The 18,209-nt window shown below is 58.1% G+C and overlaps 1 protein-coding gene across 1 annotated transcript in view; it reads left to right on the top strand.

Moving 5' to 3' along the window:
- The first annotated feature begins 4,681 nt into the window (after positions 1 to 4,681).
- SEZ6L (seizure related 6 homolog like) overlaps positions 4,682 to 18,209 on the top strand; it is a 45,509-nt gene continuing 31,981 nt past the window's right edge. Inside the window, exon 1 of the mRNA XM_086473978.1 lies at positions 4,682 to 4,966. Within this exon, the coding sequence (XP_086330104.1) occupies positions 4,900 to 4,966 (67 nt within the window). The 5' untranslated portion in view covers positions 4,682 to 4,899. The remainder of the gene's footprint in view (positions 4,967 to 18,209) is intronic.

Genomic DNA, 18,209 nt, shown 5'->3' on the forward strand with positions numbered 1-18,209 from the left:
CCGTCCTCCTCTCCCACCCGGGGCTGCCCTGCACCCCCCAGCACTGGGGCCTCAGCGCCCCACAGGCACCAGGGAAAACCCACCTTGCCGCTGACTGATAGCATCCCTGCTCTGAGCCCCTGCCCTCTTTACACGGGCACTGGGGAAAGGGGCCTGCGCCCAATGCGTGTTTAAGCTGGGAGATGCTCTTCCACGAGGTTTCTGGTAGCTCAGGGTGGAGGTCTCAATCCATCAGGAGAAACTGCTGTGCCTAGCCTGGGAAAGCTCCTTCCCACCGAGCTGGAGGTGCCACCGTGGCTGCCCGCTCCTGGCACCCGCCGCTGGAGCGCAGCTGATGAGGGTTTGCTCTTTGCCTCCCTGCTCGGCTGCAGCTGGTGCATCCCCGCTCACCCAACACCACCGACCGGCAGCCACGGCCTGGGCTCGGGGAGGATCTGTCTGTCCTTGCAGGGGACATGCTCGGGGCTGGGAATGAGGACCCAGAGATGTGTCAGTGTCTGTAAAATCACCAGGGGCAGCCAAGGGTTCCCAGCCTGTCAGCTGAGCTAGAGAGCTTCAGAGCCAGGGAGTCAGCTCGTCAGCGCTGGGCACTCGGCGAGGTTCATAGTGTGGTTGGGAGAGAGTAAAACCCGCAGGATGTTGGCTCCCTTGCTGGCAGCACTGCAAACACCCCTGCAGGCCCCCTGCCCGCAAGGGGACGGCCAGCCCCGGGGTGTGCAGACACACAGACCACGTCTGGCATCAGCCCCGTTCCTGCACACGCAGGTTTCAGCCCGGCAAACGACCCCGCTCGGCTGCTGTGCCCGTGCTGTACCACGTGCCAGCCCTGTCTCTGCCCACCGACACAGCAGCAGCCGCCTGGGTGGTGCTGGGGGGCTCCGATGGCCACAGGGTCTGTCCCCCCCACTGCAGGGCAGGTGCTGCCGGGCTGCAGGGTGCTTCCTGCAGGGCAGAGGTGTCCAAGGGCTCCATAGGTGATGGACAGGCTGGACGGAGCCGCTGGCTAGTGCTGCTCCTGCCCCGTGGGATGCAGGGAGCCGAGAGCGGACGGCGATCGATAGGCGTAACTGCAGAGCAAATGCAGCAGCACCGGGCTGCTGCATCACCATCATGAAAATAAATGAGAGATTGATTTTCTGGGCGGTTTGGATCTCATGGATCTCACCAGCTGTGACAAGGGGAGCACAGGCATGGCAGGCATGGTGGGGCTGACACCTCCCTGCAGTCCTGTGCGCCAGAGAGGGAGGCAGCTGAGGTGGCTGGGGACTCGGGCAACCCTGAAATGGGAGCAAAGCAGGTCTGAGGGGCTTCAGGCTCTCACTGGCATTGCAGGGGACAGACCCCCGGCAGGGAGCCAGGCAAGGCTGGGACAACAGGAGGGATGGGGAAGCACGGTGCCCTGTGCTCCCCTGTGGGAGCCTCCGGCTCGCTGGCATCAGCTGCATCCCAAACGGTGGTGAGCGGCACTTGTCTGCTCACCAGAAAGGCACCGTCTTTCTTGTAATGTCTTATCTTCAAGCTTCTCTTGCTAAGTCACATCTGACTTAATTATGGTAATTAAGATTGACATTAATACAAGATTAAATGTGAAATTAAAATTAGCTGTGAAACTTATCTGAATTTTCAGTGTGCTTATTGATTTTCTTCACTGTTAATCAAAGGTCCGAGGTAACTGCCGATGAACATGGTGCTAATTAGAGTAATGCCCACTAAAGTGGCCTCAGGAGACGCTTCTCTTTATTTCCTTTCAAATACCCCAGGTTTCTGACCACGCAAACATCTCCAGCCCCGAGCGCTGCCAAAGGAGCAATAAAATAACGATTTCTCCTTTTCTCACAGGCACCCCTGCGTCTGCCTGCCCTGCGTCTGCCTGCCCTGCGTCTGCCTGCCCTGCCTGCTCCCGGGGCCACCGTCTTGCCCGCTCCTCTCGGCAGCACACCCTGCATGCAGCAGGGCTGTGCATGTGTGTGCAATGCACAGCGATGCGTGGTGACGTGTGGTGATGCAATGCACGGTGATGCACAGTGACGCACAGCGATTCAAGGTGACGCACGGCCATGCATGGTGTTGGAGGAGCCAGTCCAGCTGAAGGGGCCTCAGGGTGACATGTCCCGGCTGCAGGCAGGAGGGCCCCAGTGTTTCGGCGGGGGCAGCAGGAGTGTGATGGCCCAGGGAGCACCAAGGCCACCGGCTCCCTGGCCGCACACGCCCATCGCCCTTGTCTCCCCGACAGAAATGTCACAGGCCGCCAGGACTCGGTGCTGGGGGCGTGGGGAGGCTGCGGGAGGAGAGTTGCTCAAATCCTCCTGTTGCACAGCAGCTGCGGGCAGCGCATCCCGCCACGCATCCCACCTGGTCCCCTGCACGCGCTCCCTCCTCGCAGCTCGCCCGAGTCCCCAGTGAAGCTGCTGGGGGGGCAAGGGGATCCCAGCACTGCTGCGAGACCCCCTGGGCTCACTGAGCAGCACCATCCCCAGCAGCCGCTGACCCCCCCAGGCGCAGCCACTGCAGGGAGTCGGGAAACGCGCTTCAAGAGCCCCCCCAGCTCTCGGCACGGCAGCGCCAAAGCCCAGCTGGTGCCAGGCGTGATGTCCTGGGCTGGTGAGGGGCTGTGCTGGTGGGGAGCTGGGCCCGGCTGCGCTCCCTAATCCTGGCTGACCTGCCGAGGCTTGAGCTTAATGGTTCCCTCTCCACCACTGACAACTTTTGCCACTTAGTGGGTATTTCTGCATTACAAATACAGCATTTGTTCTTTTTTCCCTGCCTGTTACCATGGCGCTGGTGTTATTATCTGGCTATCTTAGGAGTTTACTACAATGCAGACAAACACAATAAAAATCACTCAAGGAAAACTGCTAAATGAGAGACAACTTTTATCTTTAATAACAGCAGGTTGGGAGGGAAGATGGGGACAGAGGAAAGGGGGGACCAGAGCAGTCTGCGCTCGCTCTGCCACAGATAGCTTTGTTAGACCAAATTAAACCTCTGAGCAAGCAAATCCCACTTTGTATATGAAAATGACAGTGTTAAATAATATACTGCACTTCTCGGTGATTTCTCTCCCTTTCTTATTTTGTCCTTCTCTCGCTGCTGCCCAACTGCTCCCAGCTGGCAGCAGCTAGGAGTGACACAGGGAATGCAAATGACCCCACTGCCCGCACAGCCTGCTTCACGCTCCTCAAAACCCCCGGGCTGCTGCTTCTCCCGCTTGCACCGGCATCGCGTGGAGGAATTCTGCAGAGCCCGGCAGGGAAAAAGGCAGCAGGATCAGTCCCTGTGTTTGGACTGTTTCTTGACTTGATGTGTTCTGCGTGGTGGCATTTGTAGTGATACCAGTGTGTGATTATTGTTGCTGAGGTAACCGAATCAGTGTAATTGCTCTCTCAAAGGTAGCAGGGACTTCTCAGATGGCAGCATCAACAAACTGGTTGTTTGGGGGAGAGGCTGGCCTTGATCTTGCGGTGTTTGACACTCGTGTTGTGCTTCATGGCATTGTTGTGGCGATTTGACTTGACAGGCAGAGTGGCCGGGAGGACCAGGCAGCTCTCGCCGGGAGGTGATTTCCAGTAAACATTTCAGGGTAGGATTTGGGATTTCAAGAGAACAAAGCCTCCGTTCCTGTTCTTATCAAAGCCAGCGTAATTACACCGTGTGCTCTGACGGGCTCAGGAGGGGCCTGCTGGAAGCTCTCGGCTTACTGCGGCTGCCGGTGGCCCCGGGCAGGGGGACGGCCAGGACCAGACCAGGCAGGGAGCTCCTGGGAGCCGTCAGGCCCACAGTCCTACCCATAGGCAAGGGGGTTGTGGAGCTCCAGGACTGAGGTGCTGAGTGGGGATTTTCTTTTGCTCCAGTGCTGGGGAGACTGCGGTGCTCCCCCGGGGCCAAGGGGACAGCCCCGCATTATGGGGGCTCCGTGCAGATTCCACAAACTGTGAGCTCCCACGTACCAGGAGCCCATCACCCCACCGCAGCATGCAGCTCCCTCCCAGCCTGGCTTCGCTCGTGCCAGCAGCAGAAACAGACCCTGGGGCATCCATGATGCCAAGGGGGGCATTTGGGCTGGTGTCCACCCCCCACCCCCCCAGCACCATTGCCCTATTCACAGCAGCTTTTGGGGAGCCCGAGGGGAGGGAAGTGGGTTAAGGCTGGGCTTGAGCAGGGAGGTGAGAGGCGCTTGGGGTGCTGAGGGGGGCTTATGGGTGCTGAGGGGGGGGTTGAGATGCTGAAGGGGCGTTTGAGATGCTAAGGAGGGCTTTGGATGCTGAGGGGGGTTGGGATGTTGAGGGGGATTGGGATGCTCGGGGGGGTTGGGGTGCTATGAGGGGCTTGGAGTGTTACAGGGGGCTTGGGGACAAGGGGTAGTGAGATGATCCAAGAGGCTGGGCACAGGCTGGGTGGGGGGGCTTGCAGTGGGGAGAACTGCCCAGGTTGGGGGGGGGGGGGGGGGGGGCGGGCATTGGGGCTCCTGGAGCCGGGGGGATGCGGGGGAGGGGGGCACGAAGGAATCCGTGGGGGAACCGTGGGAGCGGGGAGGCTGAGTGGAGTCGTAGGGGGCTGCGGGGAGCCTGGGGAGAGCAGCGGGTCGGTGGGGCTGGGGAGGGGGGGGGGTGGGGGTGTGCAGGGGGGAGCCGCGGGCGGGGCCGAAGCGCACGGCGCTGCGCGGGGGCCGGGGCGGCCGCCGGTGCCCTCCCCCGCCGCTCCGCTCCTCTCCGCGCCGCTCCGCGCCCAGCCGCGCCGCTCCTCTCCGCCCTCCGCCGCGCCCGGCTCCGGCGGCAGCCCCAGCCCCAGCCCCCGCCCCCGCCCCCGGCCCGGCCCCGCTCGGCTCGGCTCGGCTCGGCTCGGCTCGGCTCGGCTCGGCTGGCAGCAGCGCGGAGGCTCCGCCGCCGCCGCCGCCGCACGATGCCGGGGCCCCGCGGGCTCTGCCTGCTCGCCCTGCTGCTGGGCAGCCCCGCGGCTCCGCGCCCAGGTAAGCGGGGCGGAGCGGGGCGGAGCGGGCCGGGGCTGCGGCGGGGAGCGGAGCGGGGGGTCCCCCGGGGAAAAGCCACCGGGGCCTCGCTGCCGCGGGGGTGAAAGCGCTGCCGGGGAGGGGGCACGGGGGCGGGGGGGGTGTGGGGGGTGTGGGGGGGTGGTCGGACCGAAAGGGGCTGGTGGAGCCGAGCCGTGCCACCCGCCACCGGGGACAACCCCCCACCCCCCACCCCCCCACCCCGGTTCTGCTGCTCCCCGGGCCGGGCTGAAACTTCTGGGTTTGCTGGGGGAGCGCAGCGCCGGTACCGGCACCGGCATCGGGAGCGGGGTCCGGCGGGACAGCGGCGGCTCAGCACCGCGGGGCGGACAGCTCCCGCCGCCGGGGCCCGGTCCTGCCGGGGCCGCTCCGGGGAGCCGCGTCCTCCCGGGGAGCCCTGCCGGCCCCTCCGCCTCCCTCCCGCAGCCACAGCAGACCGGGGTCCCCATTTCCTGGTGTCCCCAGCCCCCAGTGTCCCCGGCCCCCGGTGTCCCCATTCCCCGGTGATACCCAGCCCCCGGTGTCCCCACCCCTCCCACTGCCCGGTCCCCACCGGTGTTCCCGTCCCACCGGCTTGGGCACGCAGGGGATGCGCCGTGGGGTGGGGAGCGTTTTCCCAGGGGCTGCGTGTTCGTTCCACGTGTTTCACGGTTCCACGCCGATCTGTTCCCTCTCCCTTTCCCACGGCCGTGATGACGGACCTAAGAATAGGCTCCGGGACCCGTTTGCGGGTGACTTGACAAAGTCGTTGCGAACTAACGTGTGGTGCTTAAAGATCGTGTAACTGGCGCCTGCTCCCGGTTCTCTCGTCACTGGGAGGCTGCAGGGACGAGGTTTTGGTGCTGCTGGCTGCGGTTACCGACGCGGATTGGTCAGAGGGAGAACGGGAGAGGCCGGTGTCTGCCGGTGCTGCAGTGGCTGTGCGGGGCCTGGGAGGCTGACCTCCAGGGCCGACGGGGTGTTTTTAGCGAAGATGAGCAGCTCCTGGTGTCGGGAGCACTGTGCAGTGCTGCCTGCCCGGCTTCGGTGTCTGTTCTCATGCTCGGATTGCGCTAAAAGACTTTGACTTCTCGGTCTTAAACCCTGCTCTCTGTACAGGGATTATATCACAGAATTCATCCTTCTTTCTGGGTAACAAAACAAAAATGGGTGTAGATTACGGCGTTTTCTCCCTCACCTGCATGCGTTTGTGTTCTGTGTACGGACACGCACGTACATGTGAAGGAATCAGGTCTGAAGTCTCTATCCACGATTGCTGGCACCCAGTTGCAGCATCGGAACAAACAGAAAGGCACGTTTCTCCAGCGTGTTACAGAAACGCTCTTGTCCAGGCTGCTCTGAGCTGCTGCGGGGGATGTGTGTGTGCAGCGGCGGTCCCTGTGCCGCCGTGGGGGGGTCTGGGGGAGCTGGGCAAACAAACCGAGAGAGAGCAGGGCCCCTTACGGGGCTAACAGTTCTGCCGTTGCCTCATGCCCTGGAGGCAGGAGGGTTGTCCCGGCCCCGAGCACCCGTTGGCAGCACCCACAGGCAGCCCAGCTCCTCCAGAACAGGATTTGGCCCTTATGACAAGCACAATCTGTCATAAATCTCAGGGTAGGAGAACACAGCGTACTGAACTCCTCTTTCCTTGGCAGCGAGGGAGCTGATAAATAGTTGACCCTTTACAAGGTTTGGTGAATTATTGCTGTAGAATCCCAAACTCCTGCACACGCAGCCCCAGGGCTGGCAGCGACGTGGCAGCTCTCCCCGTGCTGGGGAGGGGGGAGGCTGGTCGATCTGCTTGCAGGGGGTCACAGCCAGGGCCCAAATTAGCAAGCCCTGCTGTTCTCAAAGCGTGAGGGGGAGCAGGATCAGACCCTGCAGGGAGACGATTTGTTGTGCTCCATCTGCCTGCTCTTTCAGTTCGTTCTTTCAAGAAACAACCAATTCCACATGACTTGCACCCATCAGTTGCTCGGCTGGTGGCTTTTTGGTGCTTTGCACTCAGGGAGCCATTTAGATCCAGAGAGAGGAGGTGTGAAAGCCTCTCCTCTCGCCATCCGCTCACACCCACCCACAGCACGGAGCACCGCAGCAGAGCAGGCAGCAGAGGCACGTCCCTTCGCGAGGACTTGTGCCAGGAGGCTCCGGGCAGCAGCGTGCCAGGAGCGCGGGCATCGGCACGGCCGTTCGTTTGGCACCGCGTGAACACAGCGTGCAAGCGCGGGGTGTGCGGGCAGGCCACGTCCAGTCTGGCAGCAGCGAGCAGAGGAAGGGCAGCAGCGCTGCCTGTGCTGCCTGTCCTCGGGCCAGGACCGGCACTTGGCAAAGCCTGATCTCCTGGGATGGCGGGGGGGGGGCACGGCCAGACCCCCCCGGGGAGATCTAAGATGTCTAAATATATATAAATAACTTGGTGTGGTGGTGGCCATGTGGACCCGTGTCCACTAGAGGTTGTGATGAGACCAGCAAATCCTTCTGGAGCAGAAATGCAGCTCGGGGGGGTGCTGAGCACTGGGGTCCTCCGTAGTCCGTCATCTGGGCTCCCTCTTCTTCTCTCCAAGGCGCTGCGGCCCCTCCAGGCTGGTGGTTGCAGCAGAATAGGGAGCCGTAAACCTGGCTCTGGGGTGATTCTGCGATAATTCTTCCAGAAAATCAAGTGGAAAGGAAGGAAAACAGAGTGTGAACTCAGCGAGGGCTGCAACAAGTGAGCGGTGTGCTCTGGCCGCCACCGGCAGCACCCCGAGCGGTGTCATGGCAAGCCGTGAGATAACAGCACGCCGCTGGGCTGCCAGCAGGCTGCGTGGCCGGAGATAATGGGCAATGGAATTTGTCTGATGGGGAGGTATCAGAGGCCATAATAAACGTCTCTTCTTCATCCTCTCCTCAGCAGAAAGAACCAGGAAAGTCTGGATCAGCAGCAAGTGACGTTAATATCTCGTAGCCCGCTACTTCTCCCATATTTTTGCCATTATGAATATATAGAGATGCTATTTAAAGTGTCCATTTTGTGGATGTTACAGTGTCACAAATGGTTCCTTCTATACATTTTTAACTTCTCTTTCAGCGAGGAATTTGACACAAGTATTTGGGGCTGAAGAGGCAGGCTGTAGACCAATTAAGCTAACTGTGCTCGCTTGGCATACAGAATGCCACACAGAGGCCTTATAAAAGCAAACCATGTGAAAAGGGCCACACAGAACGCAGCAGTGTATAATTCATCCCTTGTAGCTCTAAGTCAGATTCTGCTGAGTTCAGAAATTAATAGGTAGTAAGTCACAGATGAGGCAGCGTGCGCAGCCCGGACAGGTAATGCGGGCGTTGAAAATGGCTGGTGCGAGACTGGCGCGTCCTGCCCGAGGGCAGGGCTGCTCCTGTGGGTATTCGGGGTCAGAGCTCAGCGCTGTGGTGCTTCGTTATCCCATTTTGTACGAACAGATTTTTTTTTTTAAATGAAATGGGCTCTGTACGATTAAATAACACGCAGCTTTTGATCTAGACTACAAGCAGCCTCAGAAATCAGTGTATTTTACATATACGCTGTCATTGCAGTGAGTACAGCCAGTTCCAGTGGGCTTTGGGGAAAAAAAACCCTAACCTTCTGTGAGCAATCTGAAAGTTATTTACTTGATGGGATTTTATTTTTCAAATATTTGAAAGTGGTTACTGAACAGTAAAATACGCTCCAAGGAAATCCTGTTACAAAACACAGGCTATATTTTAATTAGCGTAACATGCAGTTACATGGCTGGAACTGGAGCCTGCCAATAAATGTATCTTTCGGGAGTTCAGATAGACGTCTACAGAAAATACAGCGTAAGCAGTGGCTTTCCAATTTTCCAGTCCATCAGGATGGATTTACACTCTTGTCAGGGGTATGAAATTGCTGAATTCAGTGGTGAGATAGTCCTGTGTCTTTAACCACTTGACTTGCCAGGCACAGGGTGCTCAGTAAGGCAGGAATATATCCCTGCTTTGGTCCGAGGGACCCAGCAGGTCTGCAGGGGGATACCCCTGGCCCCCGGCCCCTCTTTGGGGCTTCAGCAGAGCCACGCTGGTGTCGAACATGGCCCGCGGGACTGGCCCTGGGGCCACTGGCAGCACCGGGCCATTCCCCTCCGTTACCAGAGGCGTATGGGGCCAAAGCTGACTTTTCCAGCAGATCACGGCTCGGGAGCAGAAACTCTAGGGCGCAGCCGGTGCCAGCACCCACGGCGGTGGGGATGGGGACCTGCCACCCCTCCGGCCATGGCCTCAGGGCCATGACAGGGAGGAGCATGTGTCCCAGGGGTGTGGCAGAGCAGGCAGGGCTTCCGAGTCCTCGTGTTGGCTGTGCTGGGCTGGGATCGACTGGGGAGGGCACAGGCAGAGCCCAAAGAAGCTGCTTTTCCACCACTGCTTTCAGAGGGAGGTCACGCACCCGCAGCCAAACCAGCCACCGGGCCACTGCCAAAGGGGTGCAGAAGGGCAGGGAGCCCCGCTGCCCGTCCCAGCGGCACCCGCCTCCCAGGAGGCTCGTTGTTCCCTCTGCGGACTCAAAGGGAAGAGGTGTTTGACAAATGATGTGCTTCAAAGACAGAGAGGGAACGATCTTCAGCATGTCCTGAGGTAAAACCAGTGGACTCTGTGGAGCTGGAGCTTGGTGATCCCAGCCGAAGCCTGGGATGTGCTGCAGCCCCACAAGGCCCTGGGCACTGCTCTATGCTGCACGCTGCTGCCCCGCCGAGATGGAGAGCGAAGTACTGAGCGTCAGGAAGGCTCTGAGGAGGCTGCAGCGAGGCGAGGGAGGACTGGGCATCACTCGGATTCAGGTTGCTGCTCGTAACTGTCTTCCGTGGCTTTCCAGAGCCCTTCCCAAAAGGACTTTCTTCACTGGATCATTTTTCATGCTGATGCGCACGTGAGCTATGCCTGGATCGGCTGGAGGGGGGAGACCTGCGTGATCCCTGTGCCTCAGCTTCTCACGCTGCAGCGCCGAGTCCAACTCGGCGTCCGGGTAACTCAGTCCGCACGAGCCGGGATGAAGGGAAGGAGAAATGCTTTGCAGAAAGCAGCCCTTTTCTGTGGAGGTGCTAAAGGAAGGTGTCCTTCATTTCAGAGGACAGGCCACCAGCTGCCTGTCTGTCTGTCGCGTTTCACAGCTTGTTAACAGACAAGTCGGTAAGGATGTTCTCGCACCGCCCCGTGGGGCCCGGCCTCTCTATCTGCACCTTGCTCCGGTGAAGAGCTGCCTGCTGCAGCCTCGTCCTGGCAGGAGACAAGAGCCCAGGACAGAGGGACACTCGCTCCAGGAGTTTCTGCCTCCCAGCCCTGAGCCCCTGCCTTTCAGCTGCTCTCCTGAAGACAGTGGAGCTGCTCGGGCAGGATGGGCTGCTTGTCCACTGCCATCCCCCGAGGGATTGCTGCAGCAACTGCACTGCTGGGAAGATGAAGAAGGGGAATAAACGAACAACTGATACTTGCAGTGACACCCTTGTCACCCAGCTCTGTTACCTCTCCGACTTCATCCATAAGGATTTCAGAAATCAGAGGAGATCCACAGAGCTGGGCAGCTGGAGGAGCTGACTGGAGCCTGGGGTGGAAGAGGCAAAGCTGGGACACAGCTGGAGGAAGGGAGACTCGTTTTTCGTGATGGAGAGCGAAGGGTGGTGGATTTCTAGCAGAGCCGATGGCACAGGCTTGATAAGCAAGCGCAAACGTTGCTTATCTTTGACTTGAATCCACTGCTGTGGTCCCTGTGGCTGGGGGATGCTGGAGCCGGTGCCTGTGTCCTGAGAGCTCGGTGCGCCCTGGCAGTGCTGGGACCCCAGAAAAACAGGGGTGCTGGTGATCAGCAAGGGACTGCCAGGAACTTTAAAAGTCGGGGGCCGCAGCTGGCGCAGACAGGGAGATCTTCTCCTGCGCTTTGAGAAGACACTATTTCTGGCCCAATGTCTTCCTTACATGACATGGATGTGGAACGACAAGCCCTTTGAAGCGTGCTGCTGGGAGTTAGCGTCACGCCGTTACGGCTGCTGGAGTTGCACCGATTTGTGAAAGAGGGATCCAGCTGAGTGGCCCAGTCCTTGTCTGCAGGGGGGCGAGCAGGGGGAGCCTGAATTCAGCCCCACGGTCCCCCTGTGTGGGCCGTCATCCCCGGCTGGCCAGATGCAAAGGTGGAGAAGGGGGGTGACAGCCCCATGGCATAGGGGACACTCTGCTGCAGTGCTCTGTCCCCGTGGTGGCTGGGGGCACACAGAGGTAACACCATCCCCGACTGGGGGACCTCCCCTTGCTTGGGAGACGCTGTGGTCCCGAGGTGCTGAGCAGCTGCTTTCCCCTTCATTCTTTCTTTCACTTGCTGAAATTCATGGCTATGGTGCAGCTGAGGCTGATGTGCTCACAGCGCGGGCAGAGAGCACAGCCCCGAGGTCGCAACCTTCTTTTTTCTTCTTTTTTCCTCCTTTTTCTTTCCCTGGGGGAGAGGCCAGAAAAGCAGCTGACCAAAAGGGACCCGAGTGCTGGCTGAACCTGGAGCTTTCCTGATGCAAAGCAAGGAAGCTCTGCCTGGATTCCCCAGGTCTGCTTTCAGCAGGGACAGGCACAGATTTGTCCAGACCTTTCTCCCTTTTCCCAGCCCCAGGATCCCATCGCCTGCAGTAGAAGGTGTTTAACACCTGGAGACCCCAAACGACTCCCCCAGGGGCAGGGCCAGGGGCTTGGCTCTGTGTCCGCTCTGGCGGGGGTAAGGAGTGCCAAAAGGAAAAGGACATTAGCACTCCAGGACAGATGGCTGCAGTGGGAAGGTACAAGGAAACTTTATGCAACCAAAAGCCGAGCTCCTGGCATCAGGGAGGGAATGTATGAGCAGCCTGGCCACTAAACCCAGCTCTGGAAGTGCGATTCCAAATGTAAAGCTTTAGTCTGGAAAGGAAATTTGGTGCCAAATGCAAAGGCATCCAAAAATTCAAGTGCAACAGAAGGAATATCTGTGGGGCTGATCCTGGAGCAGTGCGCTCTGCTCAGCTGAAAAGATTTTCATGTCTCTGCCCGTCTCGCTCTCTTGCAGACTTGTGCATTATGTGCCAAAGCAAGGACCGGGAGTCGTGCTCAGGAGAGGCGGCTCTGCAGGGGCGACCCCTGAGAAGGGACAGCAAACATGGGCCGCAGGGCCGCAGGGAAGTTTCGGTGACACGCTTCAGCCCATCAACAAAAGAATGACTGTGGGGACCTGGCACTGCCACGGCGAGATGGGGCAGAGCAGACAGGAGTGGGCAGGAGAGGGCAGGCAGGCACCGGTGGGAGCAGTTCTGCTGCTGGTCCCCACAGGGCAGGAGGGAGAGGGGACAGGGGAGCCGGCTGGAGGGGTCTCCTGCAAGGTCTTGCAGCAGTTGTTGGGCTTCGAAGCGGTTCTGTGAGCAAAGCAATAAATGAAGATATTAAATTAGTCCTATCATCCAGGCACTAATGAAAGAGGAATAACATGGGGGGAGTGAGGGAATATTCTGGAAACTGGTCAATTCGGGATGATTTCAGAGCTAGTCAGAATGGCTGAAAATATTTAAAATTCAAGACAGAATCTCCATCTGACTTTTTAGGGTGGATTAATGGAGCATGTCAACATTTTGTGGATGAGATGCTTCATTCTGGGTAGATTGGTGGCTGGGGGACAATACCGGAGGACATCACTTCTGACATCCCCTCCGCTGCCTTCCCGCAGCTCTGCGGCCCTTCCCCCGACCATGGGGCTCCATGACCCTGCGCAGGAACTGGGCTTGCATTTTCTGATGATTTAAGTGCGATTGCAGTAAAAAATCAGGCTATTCCTGGCAGCCCTATACTTCCATTTGCAAAGATACCAAGTCCCTAAACTGAAAGACTACTCTTGCATGAGCCTTAACGGCCTCCCAGTTGCTCCCAGCACACCAGCAGCATCACCGCCCACAGCGAGGAGCTCTGCAAGTACAGCTTAGCAGATGTCCGCTTGGACACATCAGCCGTCCTTTCCCCCACTGCACAGGGTACAAACAAGGGAAGGATTTCAAATAAGGACAGTTGATAGTGCTGACAACATTGAAAACATGATCCAAGCGCGGCCTCGCTATTAGCAGGGCAGGGGGGTGCACGGCTCTGTCAGGGGGGGTACTCCAGCTGGCCTGGGGTGGGATGCCCCAAGACCATCCTTAGAGACATCAGACTATTCCCAACCCCATCAGGGTTAGTCAGCTCCTGTGCAGAGAGGACGGATCCCGGGGCAAGGCTGCCCAAAGCAGCCACCCGCCTGCAAAGCCTCCCCAAAATCTGGCATCCCACGACGTGGAAAACCTGCTTTCCAGAGCAGACAACTTGGTTCCCTTCGCCCCTTATCACTCATCCAGATTATTCGTGCAGCAGCTTTTAAATTGCTGTTGGACACTATATTTACATAAATATGTGAGCCAATGAGGTCTAAAACCCTGGTGAGCTCTAAATGGTGTATTAGGTTTTGGAAAGAGGATTTTATCAATTTACTGAGAGTACAAATCAACAGAGCAGAATTTACAAACCCATCAAAAAGCAAGGTGACAGTTTGGAATTAATCCTCTGCCTGAGGCACACGATGTACCTCCACAAACGTCTCCCAGCATAAATATATTTGAGAAACAGTGAAGGAAAATGTAACTTCTAATGCCTTTGTGCGCTGCCAGCGAAACGGCTGCAGCGTCAGTGGGGAGATGAATGGAGCTAATGTCATTGGGAAGGTGCTGCCGCCTCCTGCTTTATTTTTATCCAAGACAGTCCTCAGGCCTGCGTTGAAACATTTCAATTTGTCTTTGTACCAGAATTGCCCCAAATGAAAATTTCCACAATAATCTCTCTTCCTCGTTCATTCTTTTTTAAAAAAACCCAAACAAACCCAAATTTAGTTTCTCTGCACACACACACACCACCACCACCACCCCCCCCCCAGTGCTCAGAGCAGCACTGGAGCCAGTCACAGGAAGCACAGGGTGTCTGTGCCCCCAGGGTTGGAGGGTGGTGGTGGGTGGCTGTGTCTTCGGGGCAATAACTGGCACAGTCTGGGGGCATTTGTGCACAGATGGTGTGGGGGTCTGGGGTTTCCTTGGGCTCGGTAGGATGCTCCAGGTGTTCCCGGTCCCTCTTTGGTCCCAGACCCGCAGCAGTGCATTCGGCGTTTGCCAGGCAATGGTGATGCTCCTTGCATCGGGGGAGAAAAGAGCTTTTGATCTCCAGAGGCAGCGCAGCGTCCTAAAGGCACAAGGACCCCAACTTCTCCTGGGCCCTTTGCCCCTCACCTGGGGCAGGAGCTGGGCAGCCATCGCCTCTGCCAGGAGCTGGTCTCCCATAAGGGGTTTTGAGCTGGCGCTTAGATGAAATCAGTGAGGCAATTTCAATTAAAAGCAAACTTTTCAAGCTATCTAATCAAAAAATATAAAGGCTTCTTTTCAGCTTTTGTTCCCGGTACACAGAGGAGCCCATGCCTGCCAGCGGTGAAATGGCTGTCTTTATTGTGTAGATGACTGTGAAGGACACCGGCTGCGTTCCCATTTAGGAATGCATTGAGGCTTTCTTGGAATTCATTAGGAAAGGTAGGGAGGGAAGGGTACAACAAAACAAGAGCCCTTGCAGCTGCAGCCTAACGCTCTCCTGACAGCCACACGGGGGAGGATCAGCCTTCCCCCCCAGAGGCAAAGCTTTCGAGTGTTTCCACTGCAAAATGTCTTTTATAACATCTAAAAACGAAGGCATTTTCCATTCCTCTAGTTGGGGCTTATCTAGAGCCTGCAGTGAAAGGCAGGCTGCACCACCAGCAGCCCAGCACTTTGCTCTCCAGCACCGCTGCAGCTGCAGCCCCAGGCAGAAGCCACCACCTCTGCATGCTCGGACCTGCCGAGCGGCTCTGCCAGATGTCGGCGTCTGCACCCGTCTCCTCCAAGCTTTTGCTGCTCTTGCATGTGCCCAAATCTCGCACAAAGCGGAGGTTTCGAGGCTCCGTGTGCCCATCAGCCTGCACCGCGGGCATGGCGAGGGCAGAGCCATCTTGGGGTGCTCCCAGCATGGCGAGGGGCACAGGCTCAGCATCGCTGGCAGAGGTGTGCAGGCACCTCATCCGCCCCAACGATGGCATCACTGCTGCTGCCTTGCTCTCTGCAGCGGTGAGTGTCCAGCGTCCTGGCAGCCAAGATAAGGCGGAACCAAGACCTCGCTCTGCTCATGGCGAGCTGGTGGAGGCCCAACATTTCCTGCAGGCTCGGGCACCGTGCGTGCCTCAGCATGACGCCTGGGTCTGGAAAACATGTGCCAGCGTGAGGAACCGGCAGATTCAGCCTGTTTGCAGCCCCAGCATGTCCACGCTGGCCAGCCGTGCCGCGAGGAGCCGGCTCTTCAAACCGAAGAGATCAAATCAACGCAGCAGAAACCGAAGAGATCAAACCAACGCAGCAGAAACCCAGGGGCACGGATGAGAAGAGGGAGGTGCTGGGCTGCAGGGTGCTGCCGGGGGAGCAGCTGCCGGTGAGACATGATGGGGAGATGCTCTGTGGTGCTGACGGCCCAGCTCTGCCGGCGGGATGCTGCGCAGGGCGATTGCAGCTCATTATCGCTCGTTGGTACGTGGTCACCCAACCGCGCAAACGGAATTGAGTCACTGTAAATAACGTCTCCTCGAGTGATTCAGATTATCCAAGCGGGCTTCCATGGGAAAGGGCTGGTTTTCTCCACATTTCCACTCCACATGCATCAAACTGGCCTCACAAGCAAAGTCTTTCCTAAACAACACAGAGTTGGGTCTTTGATGGAAACAAGAAGCCTGAATGAATAGCAAAGTCTGCTTAAAGTCAGGACTAGGAGCCAGAGTCTAGAGTCAACTCCGAAAAAGGCATTCAGCTCTGAAAAACTCCTTCCTAAGACGCCCAGCACCGTTCCCTGCTACAGGCCAAAGCATCCTCTGATGGAAAAGGTTACAAGTTTATGTTGAACCTGCTGCTGCTCTTCCTCCTCCCTCCCATGAAATTGGCTCTTGGGTTTCTCATGAGCGAACAGCCCAAACCCACGGCCTCCTGACCCCAGCCGCTGCTCCAGAAACCCCGCTCCAGGCTACACTGCACCTCGCAGGATGCGACCATCGTTTCAGGGTAGCGATGCCCAGGGCGGCGCTGAGCTGTGGGAAGGTTTGCAAGGGGCAGATGGTGGGGTCTGAGCCTTGGCAGCCCTGAGGCCACTGCCCTCCCTCCCTGGCAGCTCGGAGCAGGACCTGGGGGGGACCATGCCCAAGCAGGGACAGCCCAGGTCCCCTTCAGTGGCAGCTGGCCCTTCCCTGAGCATTTAATATTGCATGTCAAAAAGGCGATCCTTCAAACAAGATTTACTTCTCAGATATGCCTATTTTGATCATACTACAGTGCTATCAAAAGTATATTAAAAATTACGATTATGTAGGAACATAAACAATAGCGGCAGTAGAAAAAAAAAATTCTCCAAGCCGGATGACACACTGTTTTTTATAATTTGGTGATTTGTTACCTGCTGGGCAGAACAGAGTCAGGTACTTTCTCACCGCATTTCCCAGTCAGCAGGGTGTGTCAAAAATAATAATATCGCCAGGAGACACGCACAGGCACCGGTGATGCGACGTGCGTGTTTTACAAGAATGCATGAGGAACATCTGACAAAGCCCCCTCTCCGCCCGCTGATTCAACTATCAAAGCTCTTCTGGAGAGGCTTGTCGAGTGCCGCTCCTCCCCGAGCCGGTGTGGCGCGGCGGCTGTGGTGTCACACGCTGCCAGAGCTGCTTTGACGGGAGGAGAAAAGCTGCAAACTGAAGAGCTGCCCCCGAAGAGAGCCCGATGCTCGGGTCCGGCCCTGATCGCTGCTTCCCAACACCCCCACCCTGAGACAGCGCCAGAAACAAGCCTCACGGCCCAGCGTTTCAGGGCTTTCTCATTTAACTCCATCCAGCTGCGATTAATGAACAAAACAGGCGACATTTACATGTTTGTGTGCTCTGATCTGTCTGTTCAAGGAATTCTTAATATCAAGGTGATATTGCCCAGTCCCTTAACAGGGAGATGCATCCCTGCCCCTTGTCAGCATCCTTGGACCTGCTCCCCTGGTGGAACACGGTGGAGGGGCAGCAAAGCATCACAGAATCATTAGGCTGGAAAAGAAAAACCTCTAAGACCACCATCAAAACCCCCAGGGGGGTGCACAGCACCCCTCACCTGCGATGGGGAGGGAAAGGTGAGAGTGTCCCAAGCCTGGTGGGAGCCAGCCCGAGCCACTGCGTGGGTGCAGGGGACACGGAGGCATCTCTGGGCAGGGCAGGACGCCCTGACGCGGGTGGCCCAGGAGAGTGGTGGGGAGTCACCTGCAGCGAGGCTCTGTGGCGAGGCACGACGGGAGAGGCAGAGACATGATCTCTGCTCCTTGCCGCGGCCCAGCCGGAGGATGGAGTCCTCTTTGCTTGTTTATGATATGCCTTTAGCCTACTGATTGTCAGTTTGGGGGAACGCGGGGGTTCCCTGGGTGCTGGTGGTGCCCCGACAGCGACACTGGGAGCAGAGGACCAGGTGCCCTGCACCTCGTCGGGTTCGTCAGCTGGGCACAGCGGCCGTGCCCGCCCTCGCACGCTCTCAACAAAGAGCCTGGCGTCTTTGTTCCCAATGTACTTGCACCCCCTCAAAGACTATCATTATCCTTTCTGATATAATTAAGATCAATCAAACGGAATAATAGAGCAGAGGTCAAGGAAGGCTGTTACTTCCTCGGGGAACAAGGGGCTGCTTTCGTCAGAAATACCAGGGAGCCAGCTCAATTGTTCTAAATTTCAGAGATTACAAATGGGCGTTATAATTGCTCGTCCCCCCGCGCTGGAGGGAGGAGGGACCCGAGCGGGGCTGTGTCTGGCAGCACGCTGCCTGGCCCTGCAGGGAGCTCTCGCCCCGCAGGCACTGCACCCCCAGCCCTGGGCGCTGCTGCCATGGAGCAGCCCAACTAAATTAACTTTTTCCAGGGTCCGATGGGTCCTGCCACCGGTACCGGGCTGTAGGAAACCCTCTGCCCTGTGCCTGCCCAGCCGGTGCCATACGGGTGTACAGGGGGCAGGAGGGATGCCGAGGTGGCTGGAGCAGGGCAGGGGACCGGGCAGGGCTGGGGGCTGCACCCTACCCCGGGGGTGAAGGTGCTGCTGCAGCTCGCCGGGCAGGAGGATTGCGCTTCTCTCCTGACAACCTGATGGTTAATGAAA

Source organism: Leptosomus discolor, chromosome 16 (assembly GCF_034619465.1).
Source record: "Leptosomus discolor isolate bLepDis1 chromosome 16, bLepDis1.hap2, whole genome shotgun sequence".
Taxonomy (NCBI): domain Eukaryota; kingdom Metazoa; phylum Chordata; class Aves; order Leptosomiformes; family Leptosomidae; genus Leptosomus; species Leptosomus discolor.